Here is a 25,350-nt window from a genome sequence, read left to right as displayed (position 1 = left end):
TAGTTCACTTTAATCTTTGTATGGTTAAATAATATTATAAGTACCATAAGATACCATTATAAGATACCATTTCTAGAGACACTGGTGGTAGGACCTCTTGTGAGTCCGACCACCGCCCTGCCTATTTCTGCCGTGAAGCAGTAATGCGTTTCGGTTTGAAGGGTAGGGTAGCCGTTGTAACTATACTGAGACCTTAAAACTTATACTTAACTCAAGATGGGTGGCGCATTTACGTTGTAGATGTCTATGGGCTCCAGTAACCACTTAACACCAGGTGGGCTGTGAGGTCGTCCAACCATCTAAGCAATAAATAAAAAAAAAAAAAAAGACAGGCAGACGTAGGCAGGGTGATGGTACCTACCCGTTGGGACCCACAAGACGTCCTACCACCAGTAAAGTGTCTTCGCCAGCCCAGATATTTTGAATACAATGCCACTTCTGATTCCGTTTCTCATGACATAAAACATACGTTTTAAAATGTTTTAAGTTAATGTTTTAATAGAATTAGTAGGAGTTCGAAACTTTGTACAGTTATTGTCACTTGTCTGACAGTTTCTGATATAATAGCATCAACGTGAAATAAATAAGAAGTGGTCATTTCGCTTAAAAAAAATTATATATTTAAAAAAGAGTACAACATGTTTTTCATTTTGTATTAAACATAGCATGCCGAGCTCACAGAAATCCTAATAAAAATGCTTTAATTTTTGATTATTGGAACAGAGTCATAAAACAAACAAACCATAATCAAAATTTTGCAATGCTAACAAACATTTACGTTCCGTAATATTGACCTGTCAAATTTCCCGCCACTTCTCCGTATTGTTCCCGCCACCGCGTGACGTCATTGTTTGCGTAGTGAAAAGGAAATTAATAGTTACGTTCGAAAACATATGATGCAATCAAATGGTCTTTATGGCTTAAGGAATAGAGATGTTTATTGTAAAATTCTGCTACTAGTAAAATGTGTAAGATGAAAACTATGGGGACGCGTTGTGAATGCAGCCGGTAAATCAATTTCAAGATTTATTTATTGTTAGGTGTTAAACAAGGAAATAGTTATTTATTATATTAAATTATGAATTTACGTTGTTATTTTGACTTATGCGAATATATTGAGGTTAATTTATGTAATTTTTAAACATGGCGGCTACATTGTAATGACGTCAGTATTGTCCTTCAAAGACATTTTTTTGACATATGTGACACATTTTCTTAAATTAATACAGAGTAGTAGTAAATTTCATATATTTTAATCAATACAGAATATCTATTTTTTTAAACGTATATATCTTAAAGTAACATACTGTCACATATAATATTGTAAGAAATGATAACAATAAATTTAGTTAGTGTACGTTCAAAATATTTATTTATTTATTTTATTATTATCTGAGGAATTGTTCGAGATGATACCAGCATCTCGTTTTTACCATCGCACCGCCCGCCACCGGAGTAGAGTTCATCCATACTACCTGGAGCCACTGCGGTCATCCACAGTGCGTTTCCAGAGAACTTTTTTGCCACGTACCATCCGGCTATGGAATGAGCTCCCCTCCACGGTGTTTCCCGAGCGCTATGACATGTCCTTCTTCAAACGAGGCTTATGGAGAGTATTAAGCGGTAGGCAGCGGCTTGGCTCTGCCCCTGGCATTGCTGAAGTCCATGGGCGACGGTAACCACTCACCATCAGGTGGGCCGTATGCCCGTCTGCCTACAAAGGCAATAAAAAAAAAAAAAAAAAAAAATTATTATTTGTGGTAATAGGTTAACAAAGACGGTGCTTAATATTAATAAGCACTATCACTATGTCCTGCTAGTAAAGCGTACAAATATTACGTTTAAGTATAATCTACATAAAAACATTGAACTTAAATTATGATTATTTAACTCTATTCTACTTTGTCATCTAAATTATCTAATTTTATCACCTACATATTCTGACATAGTATAGTAAGCCTTATCTAATAAAAATACAATGTTTTCTTAAAATCTTGTAAATCTACTGTCTTCAAAAATTTTATTGGTAATTTATTATATAGTCTTGTTGACATACTAAAAAAACTCTCATCATAAAGGGCAACAAAAAGGGAAAAAAACGTTAATAAAATAATTCGCAAAGGTCTATTTTCAAATTAATCTTAGAAGTGTATGCGGAAACTACAAGTATCATTTGAATAATAATCAGATAATGCAATAAGCGATGTCATGTTTTACCTCATTTGCAAGTAAGAAGAACCTTTGGCCTCCAACAAAACAAAAATAGTAGCGGTAATTTGTTTACGTCGCCGGTAGCTGTAGATACGAATTGTTGCAAGTTGACTATTAAGTGACTACCCTTATAAATTGGTTTAAAGACAGCGTACTCCGTAAATTCGGATGTGGCATATTCATTTTTGTTGCTGGTTTGTATGTGAAATAACAATATTTGTTGCTTGTCTGCTATTAAATAAATAAGAAACGCCCATCAAAAAAGTAACTAATTTATCCATTGATGTATTGAGTATTCAAAATTACTAATGTTTTTGAAGCTAGGTTCTGTTTTATTAAGTAATAGTGGAAGTGTTGGTCGCAACGTTCCATAATTAAAATACTCTTAACACATATAATTGTTTTTATCTCCATTTGAAATATAATTATTAGGCACCAATATAATCAAGCATAGTTTTAATAATAATTATGATACTTAACTTTTGTATGATATGAAAAAAGTACTTTTATTAAGTTATCTATTATTGAATTGAAATCATCGTCAAAATACCACATCCATTAAAACGAGCGCACTATATATCGTACATCTGTACTGCAGTCACGGTCTCTGCGGGCCCCTGATTCGATTTCTGGTGACTGTGTTATCGGGTCTTTCAGTATTGATCTCGTTCGCATTAAATTTAGCGTTTGCTTTGTCTAAAAATAGAACTTACTGTCGGTGGTTTTATTCGAAGGATGCACATAAACTAAGTCACATTTCTTTGATTTTATACATAGACTGAAATTTACAGGGAGTTTTTTTAATTATTTTTTTATTGCTTAGATTGTTGGACGAGTTCACAGCCCACCTGGTGTTAAGTGGTTACTGGAGCCCATAGACATCTACGACGTAAATGCGCCACCCACCTTGAGATATAAGTTCTAAGGTCTCAAGTATAGTTACAGCGGCTGCACCGAAGGGGGCGCAATTCGAACCGAGTTTCTCATTGTTAAGTATGAATATTGGAAATAATCGAATCAAAACAATGTGCTTATTATGGAAGTATATGGTAAATCACAAAGTATCCATTTCATAATATTTCCTAATCAATTCTCGTTCTCGTTTCTAAATGAACAAAACTTACAGCAGTAGTAACATTTAAGCAATAAATAAGGCGATATTTGATTAATGACAACAAACGGACACCTTGCCTTCTGAAGGCGGTGTAATTAAGCTAATTACTGGAGTCCAATTAGTTGAGCCAATGAAGCGAATTTCTAACTAGTCTGGAGCTTGGTGACAAATACGTTTGGTGTCTGACCTGAGATCTCGATCAAACAGTAATACCGTTTGAATGTTGTTTACGTTTGTCATTTATGTCTTGTCGTCGAGGCGCTTGTAAACAAATTAAACACTTCCTATGTCTGAAGAGGAGAAACCAAAAAGAGGTCTTTGAAACAGATTTTCGTGCAAAAAATTTTTCGTATAGGACAAATCCACTTTCCAACTCCACGACAACGTTCGTTTTCAAAGTTGGAAGCATAATTGTTAACTTCATATTGCTTTTTTACAGAAACATGTCATCTAAACGGAAGTCGCCACCGTCAAAATTGCAAGAAGGTGCCGCCGAGAACGCCAATACTGAAGCGGGACCCGCTACCCTGGATTTCGCAGACCACCCCGAGTCTTCGGACGAGCAACACAGCTACTACAAACTCTCCCCAAGCTGCTCAACAAGGAGCTCGATCAGCGAAGACGAACAGCCCAACGAAGACGAAAGACCAAGCAAAAAGCAACGTTTCGAATCATTAGAGATGACCAACAATCTATTAGTACCATCGTCTTTTCTAAGTCTGCACCAAATAAACGATCTGCAGGCTCGGAGACGTGGCTCCTCAGAATGCAGCAGTCCTGGTGCTGAGGCGAAGGTTTTGGGTCTTTGTAATAACAATAACTCATTGCTGAATCATAACAGTGCATTATCTTTGGCGCATCCTCATAAGAGGTCCATGGATGACGTGCTCAAGAGGTTGACCTCGAAAATGAACAACAGTACAATTAAAGAAGAAAAGCGGCCGACTCCGTCTACCACGCCAGTTAAGCAGAACAAGTAAGTACAACGTAGATATTAGAATATGTTAACAAAAAAGAATCTCGACCGAATAACAGTCCAAGGCGCTTAAATATGTATCATTGAGGAAATCTCAAAAACTGCATCCTACCACCACTTAGTACGGTAATTTGCTTGTTATTACATTGCATTACATTTCGTTTTCTGTCCCGTAATGTACACATTTATCTTCAAATGTGGAAGGCACAACAAAAATATTTTCGAAAAACCAACAATTCTATGTTTCATTGATGGCACAGAAGATTTTAGCTTAGCTATTAGCAATTGAATCGGTCGAGAATTAAGGATAATAAGGCACCTAACCGATTTGATATCCAAAAAATAGTTAATTTTCATAACGTAATCTGAAATAGCTTATCACAAATTAATGACGGTTACCTCTAAACTAATAACCTAAACCTTAAACCTGTAAAAGTGCTAAATACTGTAGCATCTTTTATTATTTTATAACTAGTTGACCCGGCAGACTTCGTAGTGCCTCAATCAACAAATAAAAGACCTAAACTTTTGTATAAAATAAACTTAAAACAAACAAAAGAATCCGTCCGACGGGGGACACATCAAAGGAAAAATAAAATTGCTACATATTTTTATTTAATTCCGATATTTATCTACCTTTTAAACCTCCTCTGGACTTCCACAAATAATTCAAGACCAAAATTAGCCAAATCGGTCCAGCCGTTCTCGAGTTTTAGCGAGACTAACGAACAGCAATTCATTTTGATATACATATAGATAATAGATGAAACAAAAATTTGCATAACACAAGCGCCGGAGAATTTGCCAACGACAGTAAATAAAACGGCTCTAGTTTATTTAGTAAACCGTAAACATTAATAGGTAGTAAATAATTAACTGTTAACTCTTAAAGAGCTATAAAACGTAATAGCCGTGAACTTTAAGGAGGGATAAGTAGCTTTTCCACAACTACTATATTTAACGGCGATTTTAGGAGTTTACCAATCGTTATAACGTTTATTATAGTTATAATTTTTAGTGTAACTAAAATGCTAGGAATTAAACTCAGTGTTGTTCTATATTTGTTTCGTGTATGGAAACATATAGAATTATCTATCTCTATATATAAAAAAGAAATTGCTGTTCGTTAGTCTCGCTAAAACTCGAGAACGGCTGAACCGATTTGGCGAATTTTGGTCTTGAATTATTTGTGGAAGTCCAGAGAAGGTTTAAAAGGTAGATAAATATGAAAATGCTCGGGATTAAATAAAAATGACAATTTTGTTTTTCCTTTGCTGTGTCCCCGTCGGTCCGATTCCTTTTGTTTGTTTTAAGTTTATTTTATACAATTTATTTTTCGATTGAGGCACTACGAAGTCTGCTGGGTCAGCTAGTAATAAAATATAAACGGAAAATAATTTGATAAGTTAAGCTGTTTTCGTCGTTTGAATACGTTCTTATCATGATATTGCACTTCGTGTATTATACAGGTAACGCGACTAGCTCTATTGATGGTTAGATTACTGAAACGCCCTAGATTGAATCACCTATATTATTAGCCTATACTATAAATGGTAATTCTTTTTTATCAACCTTCAGTTCCAATCTTTAAAATAGAGAAAAACTTTAAAATTTCGGCTAATCTCGATAGAAGGAAGGCTATTTAAGAATGCATTTTAATTACTAGACACTTTTTGTCATAAACAATGTTCGTGTTCCTTTTATTAAATAAATAAAACTGAATGTCATCAAAATTCATTATTATTAGTGAACGTGTCATCTTAAAGCCATTCATTGTCATATAATATGCGAATTGAATATCGAGTAATCTTTACTTATCACATCGAAATACAAAAAAAGCGGAATTATATTTTTTTCAATTCACGTTTGTAGATTTATAATCGCCAAAGCAAAAAAAAACAAAAGTTATAGGAATCATTTAATTTATCATTCTGTAAGAATATCCTTTTAATTGATGCCCTTTAGAACTGAAGCATCGATGTGTGGTAAACCCGCAATCTATAACCAATACAGCCAGTCTGGCTAGCCCGTATCGCTCGAGTTCGTTGAACCCACGCATGAACCGACTGTTATTGCATTACATTACATCTAGTGCAAAATAAATGGATAGAAAATATTATATTAATTATTATATACATTACTCGTTAGTTTTTTTTTGTAGTTAAGGCTTTTAAGAGACTTGCAAATAAAAAAGAATTAATAGTTAAAAGCAATATTCCCAAAAGGCAATTAAAATTTTCTACAGATAGATTTAAGAAATAAATATTAAATTATAAATCTATAAAATATATTTTCGTTGGAAGACATTACTGTTCCTATATGACATCGTGATTACTGTTAAGTTTTTTTTTTGTATTAACTGGGTATGTTTACGTTACTATTTGACGGGTGTGAAGAAATTCATTGACCAAAGAATCTTTAATATAATTTACAATGTAACAACAAGCAATATGGAACACTGTTACAGTTCCAAAGAATTATCCCTAATAACGAATTTGAGGGTAATCTTACGTAAAAATTAACAACGTTTTCCCTTGCGAACCCGACCGCAAACAAACGACCCTAAAAGCTAAATATCTATTAAAAGTTTAGTTAAGGACGGCTTTTAAAGGTTTTATAGTAGTCTTGCGGTGGTCTTCACATTGTTTTTAATGAGCCATAATACGACCAATTAAATTGGAGCCGTCGACATGAGGCTGTCGCACACTGTTATTTAGTAGTTGGAATAAAAGCTCGTTCGTGCTTTATGTAAGTGGAACTGTAAATTCGTTTTTATTAAAATTTGTATATTTTTTTTCGTGTATATAATTCATTGGTCACTCGTGGAATCTACAGATATTTGTTCGTAGCGCATATTGGAAGCACAGGAAGGTGGTTTCCTTTCATTTCTGCAAGAAATCCAGAGTTCCACTTCAAAGGATAGTTTCAACTAGTTTAGAAAACAATTAACATATTTTACTGGTGATAAGACCTCTTGTGAGTCCGCACGGATAGGTACCACCACCCTGATTATTTCTGCCGTGAAGCAGTAGTGCGTTTCGGTTTGAAGGGTGGGGCAGCGGTTGTAATTATACTGAGACCTTAGAACTTATATCTCAAGGTGGGTGGCGCATTTACGTTGTAGATGTCTATGGGCTCCAGTAACCACTGAGCACCAGGTGGGCTGTGAGATCGTCCATCCACCTATGCAATAAAATAAAACAAAATGCGTTTCAATATAACTTAAAAACCGTGTCTCGCTTGGAGCAGTTAAAATTCAAACAAGACTCGGACTTTTGGGCGATTGCATAAAAAAACACCTGGTCTCTGGAAGGCACTTACTTTGAGCTAATAATAGTTGGTATATGTATTTCGGTCACTTGCGATAAAGCTACAAATTTTCGGCAATTTCGACTTAGAAATTACAATATTCTCATTATTACGGGGCCCGTCAGTATCTTTGTTACAGCTAATTGGCGTTTCGAATCTGGGGGATCTTTTCAGAGTCAAATTCTAAAAGAATCTATAAAATTTGCCATCCATTCATCACGAGATTAGTTCTGCCCATTCGAGCCAAAAAAAATGTATTACTTAGATGGGTAGACGAGCTCACAGCCCACCCGGTGCTATGTGGTTACTGGAGCCCATAGACATCTCACCTTGAGATACAAGTTCTTGGGTCTGAGTATAGTTATAACGGCTAACCCACCCTTCAAACCGAAACGCATTACTGCTAAAGAACATCAGCGTTATCATTTCGACTTAATTGGTTCACAAACTCAATTGTTATGAACGTTTCGAATAGACAAAACATAAACACAAATAGGAAAAATGCCAGATCTAATTAAATGGTTAATAATATAATTATAATAAACACATAAAGCTTATCGACAATAATTATTTCCGTGTATCTATGTAAACATAACCTAAGTGCGTTATAGGATGGACCGGAAACCTGGATTAAGACTGCAAACCGATATACCTAAGATTTGGAAGTTTCAAAGTTTATGTCCAGATTTTAGTTCACCTTCTTCTTCTTCTTTCTTCTCCGTCGCTCCCTCATTGCTGAGGGTCGTGACTCAGTTTTAACTTGTCGACTGTCAGCCTCCATCGGTTCCGGTCAGTTGCCTGGTGTAGTGTTAGTTTTAGTGTTAGTTCACCTAAGTTTGCTTTATGTCACAGTTACAATTTTTTCGAAGATTCACACCCGTCTTGGTCGCATCTTAAAACAAGTCAAAACAGTCTCTTGTGACCACGAAAATCATGGGTCATTTTAAAATCATGGGTCATAAAATCATGGGTCATTCACTGGTGGTAGGACCTCTTGTGAGTGCGTACGTGTAGGTACCACCACCCCGACTATTTCTGCCGTGAAGCAGTTAATGCGTTTCGGTTTGAAGGGCGGGGCAGCCGTTGTAACTATACTTGAGACCTTAGAACGTATATCTCAGGGTGGGTGGCGCATTTACGTTGTAGATGTCTATGGGCTCCAGTAACCACTTAACACCAGATGGGCTGTGAGCTCGTCCACCCATCTAAGCAATAAAAAAAAAAGTGATCGTCATAAGACCAACCAAACCCGGACACCGATTTGGTTCTCTAATAAAGACTTTGACAGCAACCGAGAAACGAATACAACTAAAAAAATCGATTCAAAATTGACTTACAGTTAAAAAATATTTACCTCACCACACTAGTGATACGTATATTGCTCTAGATCGATAATTAATTTATAGGCGTCTCTATACAATAAACAAATAAGGTTCAAGTCTCAATTGCATTGTGATTGTCTCCTGCAGAAAGGGACGCACCCACCTCTGCGGCAGATGTAAGCAGAATACTGATACAACAGTGATAAAAGAATCCTAAGACAATACTATTCATGACCATGGTAAAGAACCTTTTTTTTTCCTACCTATACTGATAGGCTTGAGAGGCGAAATCAGCTTCGCCCTAACGTGTAGGTGAGCTCACGGGACTCAAACCGGAGTGGTGGTAACACTGACCCTAGCAAGAGCAGTGCGTCGCAGAATCTACCACCGGATCGGAAACGCGACCCACTGAGAAGATCCGGCGAGAAACTCAGTGGGCGTAAAGAACCGTCGAACACAAATATTCATAAAACTCTGCCTTTCCTACAATCAAATAACAATAGACACGCAAAAAGACAACACGTAAACAAACAAACACGCTTCTCGTTAACCAATCACAGTTCATCGGAGCGATCAAAATATTTTCGATTGCTCTTTAATTGTTATAAAACAATTATGATATATATATAAATAAACATACATATATACCTACGATTATTATTAATAATTGTTATAAAACAATTAAAATGAAAAGTTTGTAACGAACTTGATTGCTATTTCTAAATCATTGGTAACAACAATTAATCCATTATTTAAATTATTTCTTACGAAAATATAAAAGAAAAATATATAAATTGAGGGCTTTAGTTGTCCAGCAATAAAACAGTTATTTTGCCAATTGTATTAATTACATTGAACGCACAACTTGTCAGATGATTAATAACTTGTAGTTATAGAACAGGTTTAACCGAGAACAAAAATTTATCTCTGCTTTCTTAATCTGTGTAATAAGAACCCCAATCTATTATTAACTTTAACGCTAGCTTTCTAACTCTAGTTATATATATATACATACATATATTAACGCGAGATTGAGAATTGGGCATTAAAACTATGGCATTTATACCATTTATAATGGTAATTATGGTAATTTTGTTAATTTATTATGGTTATTTTCGGTAATACAGCCTCGAACGTCGAATGAAAAACGGGTAGTGTTGTAGATTTAAAAAAAAAAACAGTATCGGACGGTATTTTTTAAAATATATTTTTTAACTTTCTAAATATATAAAATAAAATAAAAACGAAATACGGCAAATGTCTTTAAAATAGACTAAGACGTGATCTATGTCTGTTTGTAAATTAATGAGCAAAACTGCAAGTCATCGTGAACACGTTCCGTTAATCCCAAATATATTTGATAAAATTTCTGGCGTCAATAGCAATATATTTTTGATGTACACAATTTTTGAAGTGAAACTTCCTTATCGGCGTTGGAAAAAAATTTACCGTCACATTTTTCGGTTACGCGTCACTTTTTTCCGTTACGCGCCATCTGTTTTGTATTCATGTCTATGATAATAAAATCCTTTTGTTTAAACTTTATCTAATTTAACTTTTTTGTATTCATGTCTATGATAATAAAATCCTTTTGTTTAAACTTTATCTAATTTAACTTTATTTAACCAATTTCTAGAAAGTTGCATGTAGATCATTTTTCGAAAAATAAGGCCATAAACAAGTTTCACTTCTTACGTGTGTACACTAGTACACGCACACATTTTTTTTTTTTTATTGCTTAGATGGTTGGACGATCTCACAGCCCACCGGGTGCTAAGTGGTTACTGGAGCCCATAGACATCTACAACGTAAATGCGCTACCCACCTTGAGATATAAGTTCTAAGATCCCAGTATAGTTACAAAGGCTGCCCTACCCTTCAAACCGAAACGCAACGGCAGAAATAGGTGGGGCGGTGGTACCTACCCCCGCGGACTCACAAGAAGTCCTACCACCAGTAAAATGAAACAGTTTCCAGTTTCACGTTTATCCAGACTCTAAGAGAGATTCGTAATCGCTTCTAAGTAGTTTTAAACAAGCTTATAATTAAACTAATTAAGTACAATCAAAATAATCCCTGTGCCCAAAACGTCATAAGATTTAACGAGACAAAAGTCACCGCTAACAATGCTGACTGGGTAACGTTTAATGTCAAATTACCGCGCGTAACTGTCACGCTGACATGTGATTAGCCGGTTTTATTATGCGCTGTTTATAAACTTTGGACGTTGTGTTGCCATTTGTCACGTAATTTAGTGTTCGCAGTTTGATTTGTCTTTTTTTTTTTAGCTGTAGTCAAAAGCTATGTAAGTAGTATGTAGGCGTGTATGCGATGTCTATCCACCCACGGATTTCGTGACAAATATATATCAGATAGTTCAATAGGGTTCTGGTTATCACTCAGTCATCGACGGTAAAGCCTTAGTTAGTCGCCGCTTATCGTTCTAGAATATTTTATTTCGGCCAATAGAAGGCATTTGTTAAATGTGATGATGGAAATTGTAGTGCAAGGTATAGGGCGAAGAGGTCGACCGAAGAAGACATGGATAGAGTATGTGAATGACGATATGAGAGAGAGAGAGGAGTGAGTGTTGAGCTGACGGGTGATAGAAGAGAATGGAAGAGAAAAATTGACTGTGCCGACCCCACCTAGTGGGATAAAGTGAAGAAAAAGAAGAAGAGAAGGCATTTTTTAAACTCACACTAAAGATCATTTCTCGCGTAAGAAACCATTCGCAATGACAGCGACCAGTCACTCAAATACTAATAAACTGCATAAATAATAATAAACTGCATTCAATATAGATTCACTAATTATGTTAACTCTGTAATTTAGTCTTACCCAGGGCTACTATATTTTTGACTTTGAAGTAGCAAATTTTAAATAATTTTTCTATACCCTTCACTAGTGGTGAATGAAATCTGTTTTGTGATAAGATCTCGCAGAAGCTAGTGTCTGTTATATCTTTTTGGTTAATTGATCGTTTGTTTGTTCATTGATCTGTTGACCTAATGGTTTGTATGCTCACTAGTTACAAGGCGATCGAGGATCGATTCCCAATCGTCATTGCTGGGTTTTATTAAATATATTTGGCTTTCGTACCTAATTCTCACTATACAGAAACAAATCGTAGTTTGGGTTAATATAGAACCATTTTTAAATTGAGTCCTTCACTAATTATGCTATTAATAAGAACTTGAAAATATCGTGAATAATCCTTACTATTTTTTTAACGGACTCTTACCAGAATATTCACACTGACTTCCTCATATTGCAACCCTGTTGGCGTCTTTAATAAAACCCGTTAAATAATATCTAGTGTGGATTATTCACGATAAATAAATAATTAATTACATAATACATTCGTCAATAACATATTATTATGTGCCTCAGAGAGATGTGTATAAATAACAATGCAGCATACTTAGCAACGAACAAAAACATCCGCCATAACCATTATAATAATGATCGCTATTGACAAAAGCTATTAAATTATAACGAGATACTGAAAGATAACGAAATGTAAATATTGACTCGTCTGCAGATAGGATTGACATAATGACCTATGCGATCAGAAATTATATTAAAACCAACTACGGCATTATTGTATAGAGACGTGCTAAGTCCGTAGTTTTGAATAACACGAATATCTTTTGTCGGATTTGAAATGTTCGATATAAAAATTAATTCACAAGCGAAGTCCGGTGATGGCGATGGTCTACCACGAATTCATAGAACGTCAAACCCAAATAAATAATAGTTGACAAAAACTAACAAAATACGCTTTTATATGATATCAGTAGTTATAAATATTTTATGAACAGTAATTTTGATAATATCCTGAAAAGCAAGCACCCCACGCTTTTTTACAATACTTAAAATCATAAATTCTTACACTATTTTTAATTCAAATTTATTAAAATTTATATTCTATTTTTAGTTGGATTTTCTATAAAAGCGTATTCTGTTAGTTTTTTTTAAACTATTATTTATTTTTTAGTTGGTTTTCAATATTTAAAATTTTTGTTTGTTTTCAATTTTTTAAATATTGAATTGTCATCGGTCCTTAATAATATAATCAAATTTCGAGTTAATCCGACGTTTTGAAGGGGGTCAAAATCATGTTCAAAGATACCGTTACAAACCTACCATACATACATACGCCTGAAGCTAATAATAAAAGCGTATTAAAAAAGAAAATGCGCTTACGTTCCGTAGGTACGTACAATTTGTATTGTAATCAATAGAATGTCCATATCCGTGTTCAGCGTCTCGTTTCTAAAGCAGAAACTGTTATGCTTCCTCGCGCTCGATATCACTGGGCTCGGTCGGTATATTTAGAACATCATATCCTTCACCGAGCGACGGCCATTACGCTGTGAGCCATCACGCAACGCTGCGGTAAATCTACCTGCATTAAAGCGCTATTGTCCCTCTGGCGTGGTCCTAATTAAAGGCAGCGATCGTCGACGGAGGGATTAAGACGTGAACGCGTAATGTACAACAATCCATCTCGTTTATGAGTTGTGAATCCAACTTAACGCGTGTGGCGTAATTTACGAGCGAAAAGCTTAAGAGTTTCATCGTGTGTGTTTTACCGGCCAACTATTTCCTGGTTGGTTTAATTGCAGCTCCTTTTACTTAGCTGAGTAAGATAATTTGATAATGAAATAGATTTTATCAACTACAATCAAATCGTATTAAGCTTGGGGGTATTCAGTTTAATGGCCATTTATTAATTGGTTAGATGAGTCAACGAGGTCACAACCTATCTAGTGTAGATAAAATACCGAAGCCTATTGTAAAAGTAAACGCCGCGACCCAGGTTGAGACTTGAGGTCTATATCTCAATTACATATATAGTAATTACGCAAATTACAATACATAATTGTTGCGGGTTTATTTGTATTAAGGAGCGAAAATCTTTCGTGAAATGGATAATTTACTTTAAAGAATGCTCCGTTCCGTATCTTCCGTTCCATGCAGTTCTTGTAGAAATATTAATTTCTGAGCTCCATTCGGAGTGCTTAATTAAACACTTATTTAATACCTTTATTTACTAATTCATACAAAATCAATTTGGATAAACGCATAATATTTATTTATTTATTTATTACTTCATGTAAAATTTTCATTGGGGGACTTAATGCCTATGGCATTCTCTACCAGTCAACCAAAGGTAGTGCGCAGTAAATAGTGGTAGGTGCAATGAAATTTATACATAAATACATACATATAATAGTAAACACTACAGATGTTTGGTTTTCACCACAAACGTTCTTCGGAACGCTGTAATTGTTCAAGTCGCTTTCGCTTATGCTTTACACCGAGTAAAGAAAGACAAAAAAGTTAACAATAGAACCGTAGCGTAATTTGTGTCGTGGTATATAATATATGAGTGTAAAGTAAGTGTTACAGATCACAAAAGCTTAAGGAACATTAATTAATGTGAATATTTCGGTTCTTGATTATGAGTGATTGAACCTCGGGGCGTCTACGTCTGGTCTTTACTAAAATTGAGATTGAGGGTAGTCGATAAACCTTCGTTTTTTTACTGACAAATGACGACCATATTAGTGATATATCCATTAGCGTCTGTTCCATGTTCTTTAACACGGAACAGATTATAAATTTTAATTCAATTAGAACTGTAGTATGGATGGTTAAATTAGATTTGGTAGGCCGCATTGTAAGCACGCAAAAAAGGCAAGAATAGGTAATGAGACTACGACCTCATGTTTCAAGGTTGATGTTGGCATTCACGTCTAAAAATGTAAAACTAGAACGAATTTCCAGTTTGTGTGAAGAAAACAACCAGTTTGAATACAACAAAGTTGTCCATTTCACTATGACGTCACAAGTTAATAAGCTCCTTCTTCTTCAACCCGTGACCATCCTATTTTGCCTTTCGCATCCAATCCCTACCAACCACATTGACCAGGTCATTGGTCCATCTCGTTGGCTGTCTGCCTACGTTAGGACGTCCAGTACGAGATCTCCACTCCAGTACTGTTGTGTTCCACTGATTGTCACTTAATATACTTACTACTCAATTTTAATACATGCATCTAAGAATATGAGTATATCATACTATGATGTTAAGTCACACGTCACAGGAGCACGGGACAACAACGAAGCTAACATACAAAAGTTTTTCAATCGTATGTCGCCAACCTACAAACAGCGATTTGACCGAACTTTTGCTGACTTATACGTTTGGCTATTGTGACGCTAATTGTACCTTGACCTCAATATGATATCTACAGCCAGCGGCAACATTAAAAACATACAACACATACAAACTTACCGCCATTTATTGGCAGTACCCGGCAATAAATGTTTCACATCGACTTCTAGAAAGAGACAACACTATATATTATGACGTTACAGTCGTCATTCAATAAACACCGGTGCTTTAGTATCGTGTGACAGCGAAAACCTTCTCCTCCTCGCGTCATTTCCTCACTGGTGAGGGTCGTGACCATTACATTTCGACCCGCCAGCGCCTCCGATCATTGGCCGCATGAAGGGCGTCGTGGAATGGGATCTCTAGTGTGGTGCGGATTTGGTCGAACCACCTTGTCGGACTGCGCCCGCGCGGTCTCTTTCCCTTGATCTTGCCTGTCACGAATAATCTCTCTAAGCTATCCGGTGTTTTCCGAGCAAAATGATCGAAGTACTCGAGTGCGCGGCGAAGGCAGAGTGTGGACAGTCTAGTCTTGATCTGCAGTTGGTATAAGATAGACAGATTGCTTCTCTTCGCTGCCGTTTTAAGGGTCCAAGGAAAAAACAAAAACAAAATTAGCCGTTGTCTCTTTCCACATGTCGATGTGCAATATTTATTGTCGGGTACTGTACATCTTCATGGATAGTTTCCAAGGCTGGCCGACACAATAGTACTTGCTACATCGAATACAATAAGGCTTTGTGCCAAACAATAACTCTTTATGCAATAGTGGAAGTGATTGGCCAGCGCGCCGCCTCACACGATTTACTCAAACGGCTTATTGAATTTCTATTGTTGTTCATTTAATTGTGCTGTTGTTTATTGCAAATTGTGTTTTATTTAAGCACTCTATTGTGTGAATAATGTGTTAGACGTGCTTCTAGTTTCACCTAGTCGAATCCGTGTGTCACGGACGATATTCGCGCTGCCAGTCGATTCAGATCAGCTTTCTTACCCTTAATTAAACAAAAAAAGGGTGTGTGTACTTATGTACGCGAGTAAGAACTTATACCTTTTTTTATTTAAATTTTAATCAATTTGAAAAAAAAATCGATTAAACAACATCCTCAAACACGCATATTGGACATCCCTTTTCTTGACATCGTATAAATTCGGTAATTCTCGGTACGGTTCGGAAAGTTCACCTGCGGCTATGCTCGCCCAGTTACGTCGGTCGTATTGTAATGAGCGATTTAGTGGGCAACTTCCTTTCTGTTAATTTTGTGTCACGGTGCGCGCGCATCGAAAAATTTCACTCTCATCAATTTTTCATAACGCGCCTAAGGAAGTATAACTTCAAAAAGCGAAGCATACTAACGAATGCCCGTGTGAACTTATACAACATATTTTACTTGTGCCGCGAAGATAAGAGAACGAATACAAAATTGCAATAAAACAAACAAATTTCAATGTCTAATGTAATCTTTGCATTATCCGCGCTGGCCTGCTCCAATTAAAGCTATAACAACAATTAAAACACTCGTCTTCATAACAGAACGAATTAGTGAGGAACAATCATAACGACGAGTCAAATGTTATCTATCGTACGTTCTGTATTTGATTTCAAGCTAACTTTTGGCATTCTTTTCTGCGGACAAAATTAAATAGGTAGTTTTATCGTATTTTCGCTGCCATTTTCCACAAGTCGCAGAAAAATTGAATACTACATTTAAAAGGCTTAATAAAGTAATTTTCGTTACCGCTATAACATATCTGACAATCGACCATGAAAACGCTAAAGCATTCGAAAAATGGGTAAAAAAAACTTTCTTTACCTGGTGACCTAGCACTGAACCACTGACTTTTGTAACACAGGTTTTCCTAGCATACAAGTCAGGAAATTTTGTTATTGTATACCTCATAAAAAAAGCCATGTATATTATTATACTAGTGTTTAGAATTCTTGAACGTGTTTGCATTTAAAGAGGCTTGAATAAATATTATTATTATTATAAAAAAAAAAAACAATAGATTGACAATAAAAACGCGAGATAATAACACGAAATCAACTCATAATATATCTAACTTTTACTGTTACAAAAGCCGTACTCACTTATCTGCGCAAGGATGACGTTTCCAGCATTCCTAGTCGATTCGATTGGGTAACAGCAAATTAACTATCATTGCAAATGACGTTGCATAATACCCTAGTTTGTGGTCAACGTTTTCCCGCCATGGCGATTTAAATCGGAATGCAATACGGCGCAACGATTGGCTCATGCAATATTCAGTTGGGCCAATCGAGGCGCGGGCTGTGCTGCCAGTGCATCAAAAATTCCATCTGAATATAGAGTCAGTGTGGCAAGCTCTAAATATGATAATGCCCTAACGTGGTCGTGCTATTCGAAATGAAGAATTCATGTATGGCCTTTCGTTTACTATACGGAATGTGTTTTTATTTGAACGTATCGGATAGTTTGGAAAACGTCAATTCTATTTGCGAAACTGATCGAAAAACAGACGTGCCACTATTTCGTATTTATGAAGGACTGTCTGTGCTTTTTTTTTAAAACATATTTTTATTAGCTTCGTATGTATGTATGTAAGTACGTTTGTATGTGATCGAATCTTTGAACGTCATTTTCATCAACATTAATACGACCGATTAACTTGAAAATTTTCACATGCATCAGGGACTAATAACGATACAATAATTGTATGATTTTGCTCTTACATTGTCCATTATGAAAAGTATAAAACAAATGAAATGAACTGTTAGTTCGATTTGTCATATAAGTTTATTTTTGTTCGTTTTTGAAAGACACATATTGTTATTAGTAAACCTGGACAGGCGAGTCACAACACTAAAAACGAAATTTGTAAATGCCTACGAAAAAAAAAATGGAATATCCCGCACGGTTAGATACCACCATCATGCTTACTTCTGCCGCGTAACACGTTGTGACGTCAAATAGCATCCGTAATTACGTACCGGTAAAGGTCACTAATATAATTGTTCTATAGTTTAATAATGTAACTTCAAAATGGTGAAAACAAAACTCGCGTAATAAACTTGAATTATTCTCAAGAATTTCGCTCGACTTTAGTGCTTTCCAACGTAATCCCATAGGTTTCCGTTGACCTTAACCTGATTTAAAATGCCATCAGTCTCCCCTCTGTACCGCGACCACAAAAACTACATGACGAACTGCGCAGTGCCTGCCGCCTTTAAATAATAATGAGAGTATTGTTTGATGGTGTAACGTGGATAGGACTTTGAAATAATTCAATAATTTTATTTCGCAAGTGAAAATAAAAACACTTAAAAGATACGAAGATAGGAATATCACACATGTGAAGAAAATTAGATAAAAAGCAAGTCTTTCGGTTTTCTTTTATCACGAAACAAGATTGACCAGAATATGGAGTGCTTATCTTACCGGTCCTGCTGCCGTCGTGGACACCGGCAATCATCTCCCGGCTATCAGTAGGTTATCAATCCAGCTTGTGGAATCATCTTTTGGCGAACCTCGGAGGGCAGCTATACCTAGCAGTAGACGTCTGCAGACTATTTTTTTTTTTTTTTTTTTTTTTTTTTTTTTTTTTTTTTTTTTTTTTTTTTTTTTTTTTTTTTTTTTTTTTTTTTTTTTTTTTTTTTTTTTTTTTTTTTTTTTCCGTACCTCTAGCAAACAACAAAGCCAGAGATTCATGTTTACATTTTTTGTTTTGTTTTAATTTTAATTATACTTTATACTCCTGCCCATAAGGGGCTTAAAAACTAGGTCACGCATTCATTCCGAGCCTCTTTATCATACCAGTTCTCGCATTTATTCCTCTCGTACTTTCATTCATTCCATTCATACTTTGCATTCCTAGCTGCGGTTACTAAAAGGAGGGGAGGGGAGTAGGGCTGTTGGGACTCTTTATTTCTATAATTATTTACATTTCCTTATTCTACCTTCAACCTAGTACATGTACACTTAATCCTATTTACTTAAGCTAGGTTATTTACAACAGTAATAATATGTTAAAATATTATATGTTATAAAAAATTCTTATGTTCTATTTCTTTTATTAACCTCCTTTATAATTTTTATAGCATATTTTAGGAACAAGTTCCTCGCACAGGTTTTTTTCATTAAATTGGGGAGTTTTCGCGCATGGAGTCTTTGGCCCAGTTCGACCTCCAAGTCGAATCATGCTGAGCCAAAGACTGGACACTCCAGAAGCACGTGGGCCACTGACTCGTCGACGTAAGGGTCACAGATGCATGCTGGGCTCTCCTTGCACTTGAACCTGGCCAAGTACTCGGGTCTGCAGACTATTGATGATGTCATCTCAACTCGTTGTGACAAAAGACTTACTTGACTTTTTTTTTTCCTACTTTTGCTGATATCCTTGAGAGGCTATTTCAGCTTCGCCCTAATTTGTAGGTGAGCTCACGGGGCTCAAACCGGGAGTGTTGCTAATACTGGCCCTAGCAAGAGCAGTGGTTCGCAGAATCTACCACCGGATCGGAAACGCCACCCACTGACAAAACTCGGAGAGAAACTCAGTGGGCTGTGTCAATGGGTTAATTTACTCGTCGAGCACTTCGTCACAAGCGACGGTTTAGGCGAGAAGGGTGACGGGTGCTTGAGGTACCTAAAAGCACCGTTAATCGATCGGGAGGATCCGTAATGACGTTCTTAGGGCAACGTCGACTGTTTACCATTCGGTCCACAGGATAGGGTATGTCTTATTTAACACTTAAGTCTTTATTGAAGTGAAACTTCCTTATCGGCGTTGGAAAAAAATTTACCGTCACATTTTTCGGTTACGCGTCACTTTTTTTCCGTTACGCGCCATCTGTTTTGTATTCATGTCTATGATAATAAAATCCTTTTGTTTAAACTTTATCTAATTTAACTTTTTTTTTTGTATTCATGTCTATGATAATAAAATCCTTTTGTTTAAACTTTATCTAATTTAACTTTATTTAACCAATTTCTAGAAAGTTGCATGTAGATCATTTTTCGAAAAATAAGGCCATAAACAAGTTTCACTTCTTACGTGTGTACACTAGTACACGCACACATTTTTATTTATTTTACTAAACATACTATAACAAATGGACTGCATTTAAAGTTCCGTTAGACATTATTTTATTTATAACCTAAAATACTAATTGCCCATACCCATTTGAATATTGAAATAAAATTTAAAAATTTATGGGCATATCCATATTAATCTTGTGTGGCTGTCGCGAAGGGACAAACAAGACGGATAACCCTGCAGCCGTTGTCTCGCGTTAAGGGATTTTTTATTGTTGGCAACAAATTGTGTCGGCGTGTGGCAGCCCTGACGGTGCATACTTTATGTCATTCAAATGATGTGTGCTCTACAGTGCGCCTTTATTGTATGCTATTATTCTTTCAGGCACTATTTCAAACGAATGTTTTTGTTTTTCATTGCTTTTAAATAAATAAATAAATAAACTCGTCCTCTCTGTGTTTCGGTCACATAATATGACGTATCCTTATTGAAAGAGGTAATTAAAAAGTGTCATTTGTAGATAAAATCTTAGGTTTTTTAATTAAGTAACTCTGAAATCTTCTGATCACAGCCTTAGTGCCAATCATATTTTTTAATAGAATAGGAACCTTAACCTCCTGTCGCAATTACATACATTATATGTATTTATTTCCTCGTTTTTGGAAATCAGTTAAGCTAGGACTTCCATAGAACTACAAAATCATGAAATAATCTGATTTAAATCGTAATGCATAAAATTTACTGGTGTATAATATAATATAATATAAATATAAATAAATTATTTACTGGTGGTAGGACCTCTTGTGAGTCCGCACGGGTAGGTACCACCACCCTGCCTATTTCTGCCGTGAAGCAGTAATGCGTTTCGGTTTGAAGGGTGCGGCAGCCGTTGTAACTATACTTGAGACCTTAGAACTTATATCTCAAGGTGGGTGGCGCATTTACGTTGTAGATGTCCAGTAACCACTTAACACCTGGTGGGCTGTGAGCTCGTCCACTCATCTAAGCCATAAAAAAAATATATATACTGAATGTAAACCGATCTGATATAATTTAAAAGACATTCATTAAATGTTCTAAGCATGATTTTAAGTAATTTAAAATATAACCAGCCTATTTCAATCGACAAAAAAAAAAAAAACAATTACATCCCATTGCCTCGTCACAAGCAAACTTTTTAGAAAATTCGTTATCCGAATATTGAAAAGAAAATTAATTCGATACCAAGATGCCCGCATCTAATTAACTGACAATTAATAAGCTAAAGATCGTTGCGAAAGAAACGTCAAAGAAACCTCATAAAATAATGTCGAAGCAATTATGTTCTAATTTGATTCCTATCAAAGAAATGTTGAAAAATTTGATCGAGTCGTGACGGGGGCTAAGAAAAATCAAAGGGAACTTCCGATGAAAGAATCGAAGTTGCACAGAATATGTTTTTCACAATTACGACGCCGGCAGGTGGGCTCGGGGTTGACAGCTTCCAAAAAAGAAATTGCAGAAAATAAAAATCAAAAAAAATTAATATTTTTTTATGATTGGCATCATTCATATTCGTCAACAGATGATCCAACTCTTCCTAAGCTACTAAGAAGTTCGGCTTCTGCAATACCTATTTAAAAAATCGACTTGCGTGGATAATCCTCAATGCTGAGGGTCGTGGCCCAGTATACTTACATATACAGACTTTATATCCTATCTTTCAGCCCACAGATGTCCACTGCTGGACATAGGCCTCATAGGCCGCTTGCATCTAACTTAATGACGCTTATAACTATTTAGTTATTAAATAGTAAGAAGTCGTAATTTACTCAAACGTTTAAATTTAAAGTTTCCGTAAATTATAATGAGTTAGTCGAAACATATACTATGTAGGTACGTTTTGCAAAAGAAACTGAAAAAAAAATCGTTAACCTCCGTCGTTTTACTTACTGTAGCAACCCCAGGGCGTGCCTATCGAGTTTCTTTTAAAAAGTTGAGAATACTTTTCAAACACAGGATGTTTCTCGTTATTGCTAATTTAAAATTTGAACGTTCGATATTCGAAGTTGAAATACGATTTCTAAGTTGTTCATAGGAATAAGAATTTTAACGACACAGAATATACTATATATTATTATTATTATTATTATAATACATATATGTATATGATACCAGGCGAAAAGCAGAGGGGTTTAGTTATTTAATCTAATATTAAAATAGATTACCGTAAGAGTAACTTGTCAAAATAAATATGTTAAAATTTTCTATAATTTATTTAAATCAAATTCAGATGCAAATAGTTATTTTCTTTATGATAAAATCGTAGTAGCTTATCGCAGAACACTATGTATATATTAGAAATTCATCACGTCGGCCCCATGGCATCCATTTTAATGACGTCACCCCTGTTCGCGACGCAACCCTTAAGAGTAAGGGTTTGTATCCTTTTGTTTACGGAAAACTTCGAAATTTTCGAAATTTTCGGTATTGAAAATCGATTATCCGTCTTCTTTTGCTAGTCGTATTTTTGAAGATGTCGAATGCAAACCTAATAGCATCCTATTGGCGTCAGTAGTTCAATGATCTTGGTAATATTGTACCTTCACATAATCTTAAGGACTTACATACATTTTCTATTTAATTTAACAGTAAAGATCGTTCTTTTGAATATTTATTCAGTGAACAAGAGTTGGGCAGTTTTTTTCGGCAATTATAATGTGACGTCTTGTAACACTCAATAAGACAATTCATAAGATTTGTGTGTGCCCATACTTTCTCACACTGTCGGTGTATTTCGGCACAAACTCCACATTAAGGATACTACGAGTATATAAGTAATGATAATTCAAGAGCTAACATCTCAATAACCAACTGTAAAACACGTATATATGAAATTCTAAGAAAGTTCTAGAAAATACAAATAAAAGGACGACTCTTCAAAATTAACTTTGAACTAAAACAGAAGAGAACTTTAAAAGCACTCGTGTTCCGTGAATCGGAACAATCGAATAATTTGTAAATCGATACATCGATTGACGGACAATCATTCGATTAGAGCACCCTAGTTGTCCCGCAAGCTCAATTGATTGTTTTAGCTTCATTATTGGACTGGGAAGCTTGCATTTTTTTTATAGCTTAGATGGGTGGACGAGCTTACGGCCCACCTGGTGTTGAGTGGTAACCAGAGCCAATAGACATCTACAACGTAAATGCCGTCACCCACCTTGAGAGATGAGTTCTAAAGGCTCACTTTTAACAGTACCACGGCTGCCACGCCTTTCAAACCGAAACGCATTACTGCTTCACGGCAGACATAGGCAGAGTGATGCTACCTACACGTGCGGAACCATTAGACGTCCTACCACCAATAAACATTACCAAGCTCAATTCTACTGTCAAAATCTTCAAAATCAACTGATATTGTGAAAGAAAGAAGATATTGAAGATACTCAACTACAAGTTGACGATAATATAACAATAAAAGTCTTTTAAACCGTACAAATAAAAGGGAAACTTCAGAACCACGAGTCATTTGAAACTAGTTTCAAATTGGTTCGCAATCTTGTAACTGTCAATTACTTACACGTTCAACGCCGATTATAACTAAAGACAACTCGTTCATCTCATAAATTACCGTTTCCTCAAAACGTGCGTCCAGTGTGCGAGCGCATTGAATAAAAAAAAAAACAAAAAAAAAAACTTAATTACGGGCAATTAATTTATTTTTCCTCTGAATTCGCTCTCAATAAGCGCTTGCGAGAAAGCGGTCCTCGCGCTGACAATATAATGAGATACATTGAGAAATTCTGACAGTTTAAAAATGAACAATTGCACAAATAATGCTCCACTTTTTTGCAATTAACAAAACAAGTGCACGGCTTTTCCCCCTATGCGCTTTAATTTGGTTTTCTCGGATCCGGCGATCGACTTTCCCTTCGGTAACTTTATGGTGCGAACGTCAGAGGAATGTCAAAATATCCGATCACTTAATTATGACTTGAACTGGTTTAGTTCGCACCAGACCTGTTGGTTTTTGATAATTGAACTCACAAGACGCGTGTTCTACACAGAAGTCCGTCGGGAGATCGGTTTTTATAATTTATTACGTTAATAAATATTAACTTGAATACTTTTTATACGTTAGCAAAATTGATTATGTGTGATTAATCAATTGATTCTGCGCTGGACTATCAGTGAAGTCATTGAGAATACAACTATATTCGTGTCAATTTCTACCAGCAACATAAAATGGTTTTCCATTTAAAAAATCTAATAAATTCAATTCAATCTGCTTCTTTAGCATCAATGTTTTAAAAGCTATCTAGATTTTTGTACATCGTCCTTAGTACATAAATATTTTATCTAAAAACGTCATTTGATTCGATTCACATATACTTGCATATGTGATTTCATGAACTTTGCACTTAATAACTACATACATATGTAACAAATTCATGTAAGCACATAATATACACGATAAAAAGTTGTATGAACAGGTGCTATATTTAAAATTCCGAGTTTCAATAAATTTAAATGTGTGCGCGATTGCAGTCTCCCGTACCGAGCTGTGGAATTGAAAGACGCCTGTCTCATATCAATAATTCAGTTCCGTACTCTGATGGACTTGTTTGCGGTTCCGATCTAAACCCTTACTAGGGTGACGATTTATTGTTCATTTAAAAATTAGACGTATAAAGAAATAAATCTTTTAAAAATAGTAAAAATCATTTTTATTATTGTTTAAGTGAGTGATCGAGCTCACGGCTCCTTTTGTTAAATAGTCACTGAAGCCCATAGGCATCAACAACGTAAATGCCGCCACCCATCAAGGTCGGTGCGTCTCAAGAGACATGACTTTTAGGTCTCAGTTGTACAGTACAACGGCTGCCCCACCCTTCAAACCGAAACGCATTATTTCCTCACGGCAGAAATAGGCAGGGCACCCACCCGTGCGGACTCACAAGACGACCTATCCCCAATAAAAAGTAATAACTTATTCAATAGAAGCCAAAATTCCTTAAGTCATTGAAATAAAAGATTTAGTTGAATGTTAAAAAAATATACCTAGATCCTTTTTCATTCACGCTAATTACTGATTTGTGTTGCTCAAAATACGAGATAAATTTGTTTTTAACAATCAACAAATCACGTAGGTATCTGGTACAAACCCGAATTCGTAAACGAATTTTCATTATTGAGTTAAACAATTACTTCTACTTTCGTTCGAGTTGTAATT

The 25,350-nt window shown here is 35.6% G+C and overlaps 1 protein-coding gene and 1 long non-coding RNA gene across 3 annotated transcripts in view; one reads left to right on the top strand and one right to left on the bottom strand.

Annotated features, from left to right (window-relative positions):
• LOC101737761 (transcription factor Sox-5) overlaps positions 1-25,350 on the top strand; it is a 419,303-nt gene that overhangs the window by 295,456 nt on the left and 98,497 nt on the right. For both annotated transcript variants that reach the window (XM_021353198.3, XM_038015468.2), the window contains one exon: positions 3,765-4,301. In XM_021353198.3, coding sequence (XP_021208873.1) covers positions 3,769-4,301 — 533 coding nt within the window. In that variant the 5' untranslated portion in view covers positions 3,765-3,768. The remainder of the gene's footprint in view (positions 1-3,764; positions 4,302-25,350) is intronic.
• LOC134200083 (uncharacterized) lies at positions 16,563-17,347 on the bottom strand. The gene is made up of 2 exons (XR_009974839.1): positions 17,212-17,347; positions 16,563-16,746 (listed from the first exon to the last, which is right to left on the bottom strand). It is a non-coding gene; the product is annotated as an uncharacterized LOC134200083 (long non-coding RNA).

This window comes from Bombyx mori, chromosome 14, assembly GCF_030269925.1.
Source record: "Bombyx mori chromosome 14, ASM3026992v2".
NCBI classification, from domain to species: domain Eukaryota; kingdom Metazoa; phylum Arthropoda; class Insecta; order Lepidoptera; family Bombycidae; genus Bombyx; species Bombyx mori.
This window is presented reverse-complemented; position numbering and strand designations above follow the sequence as displayed.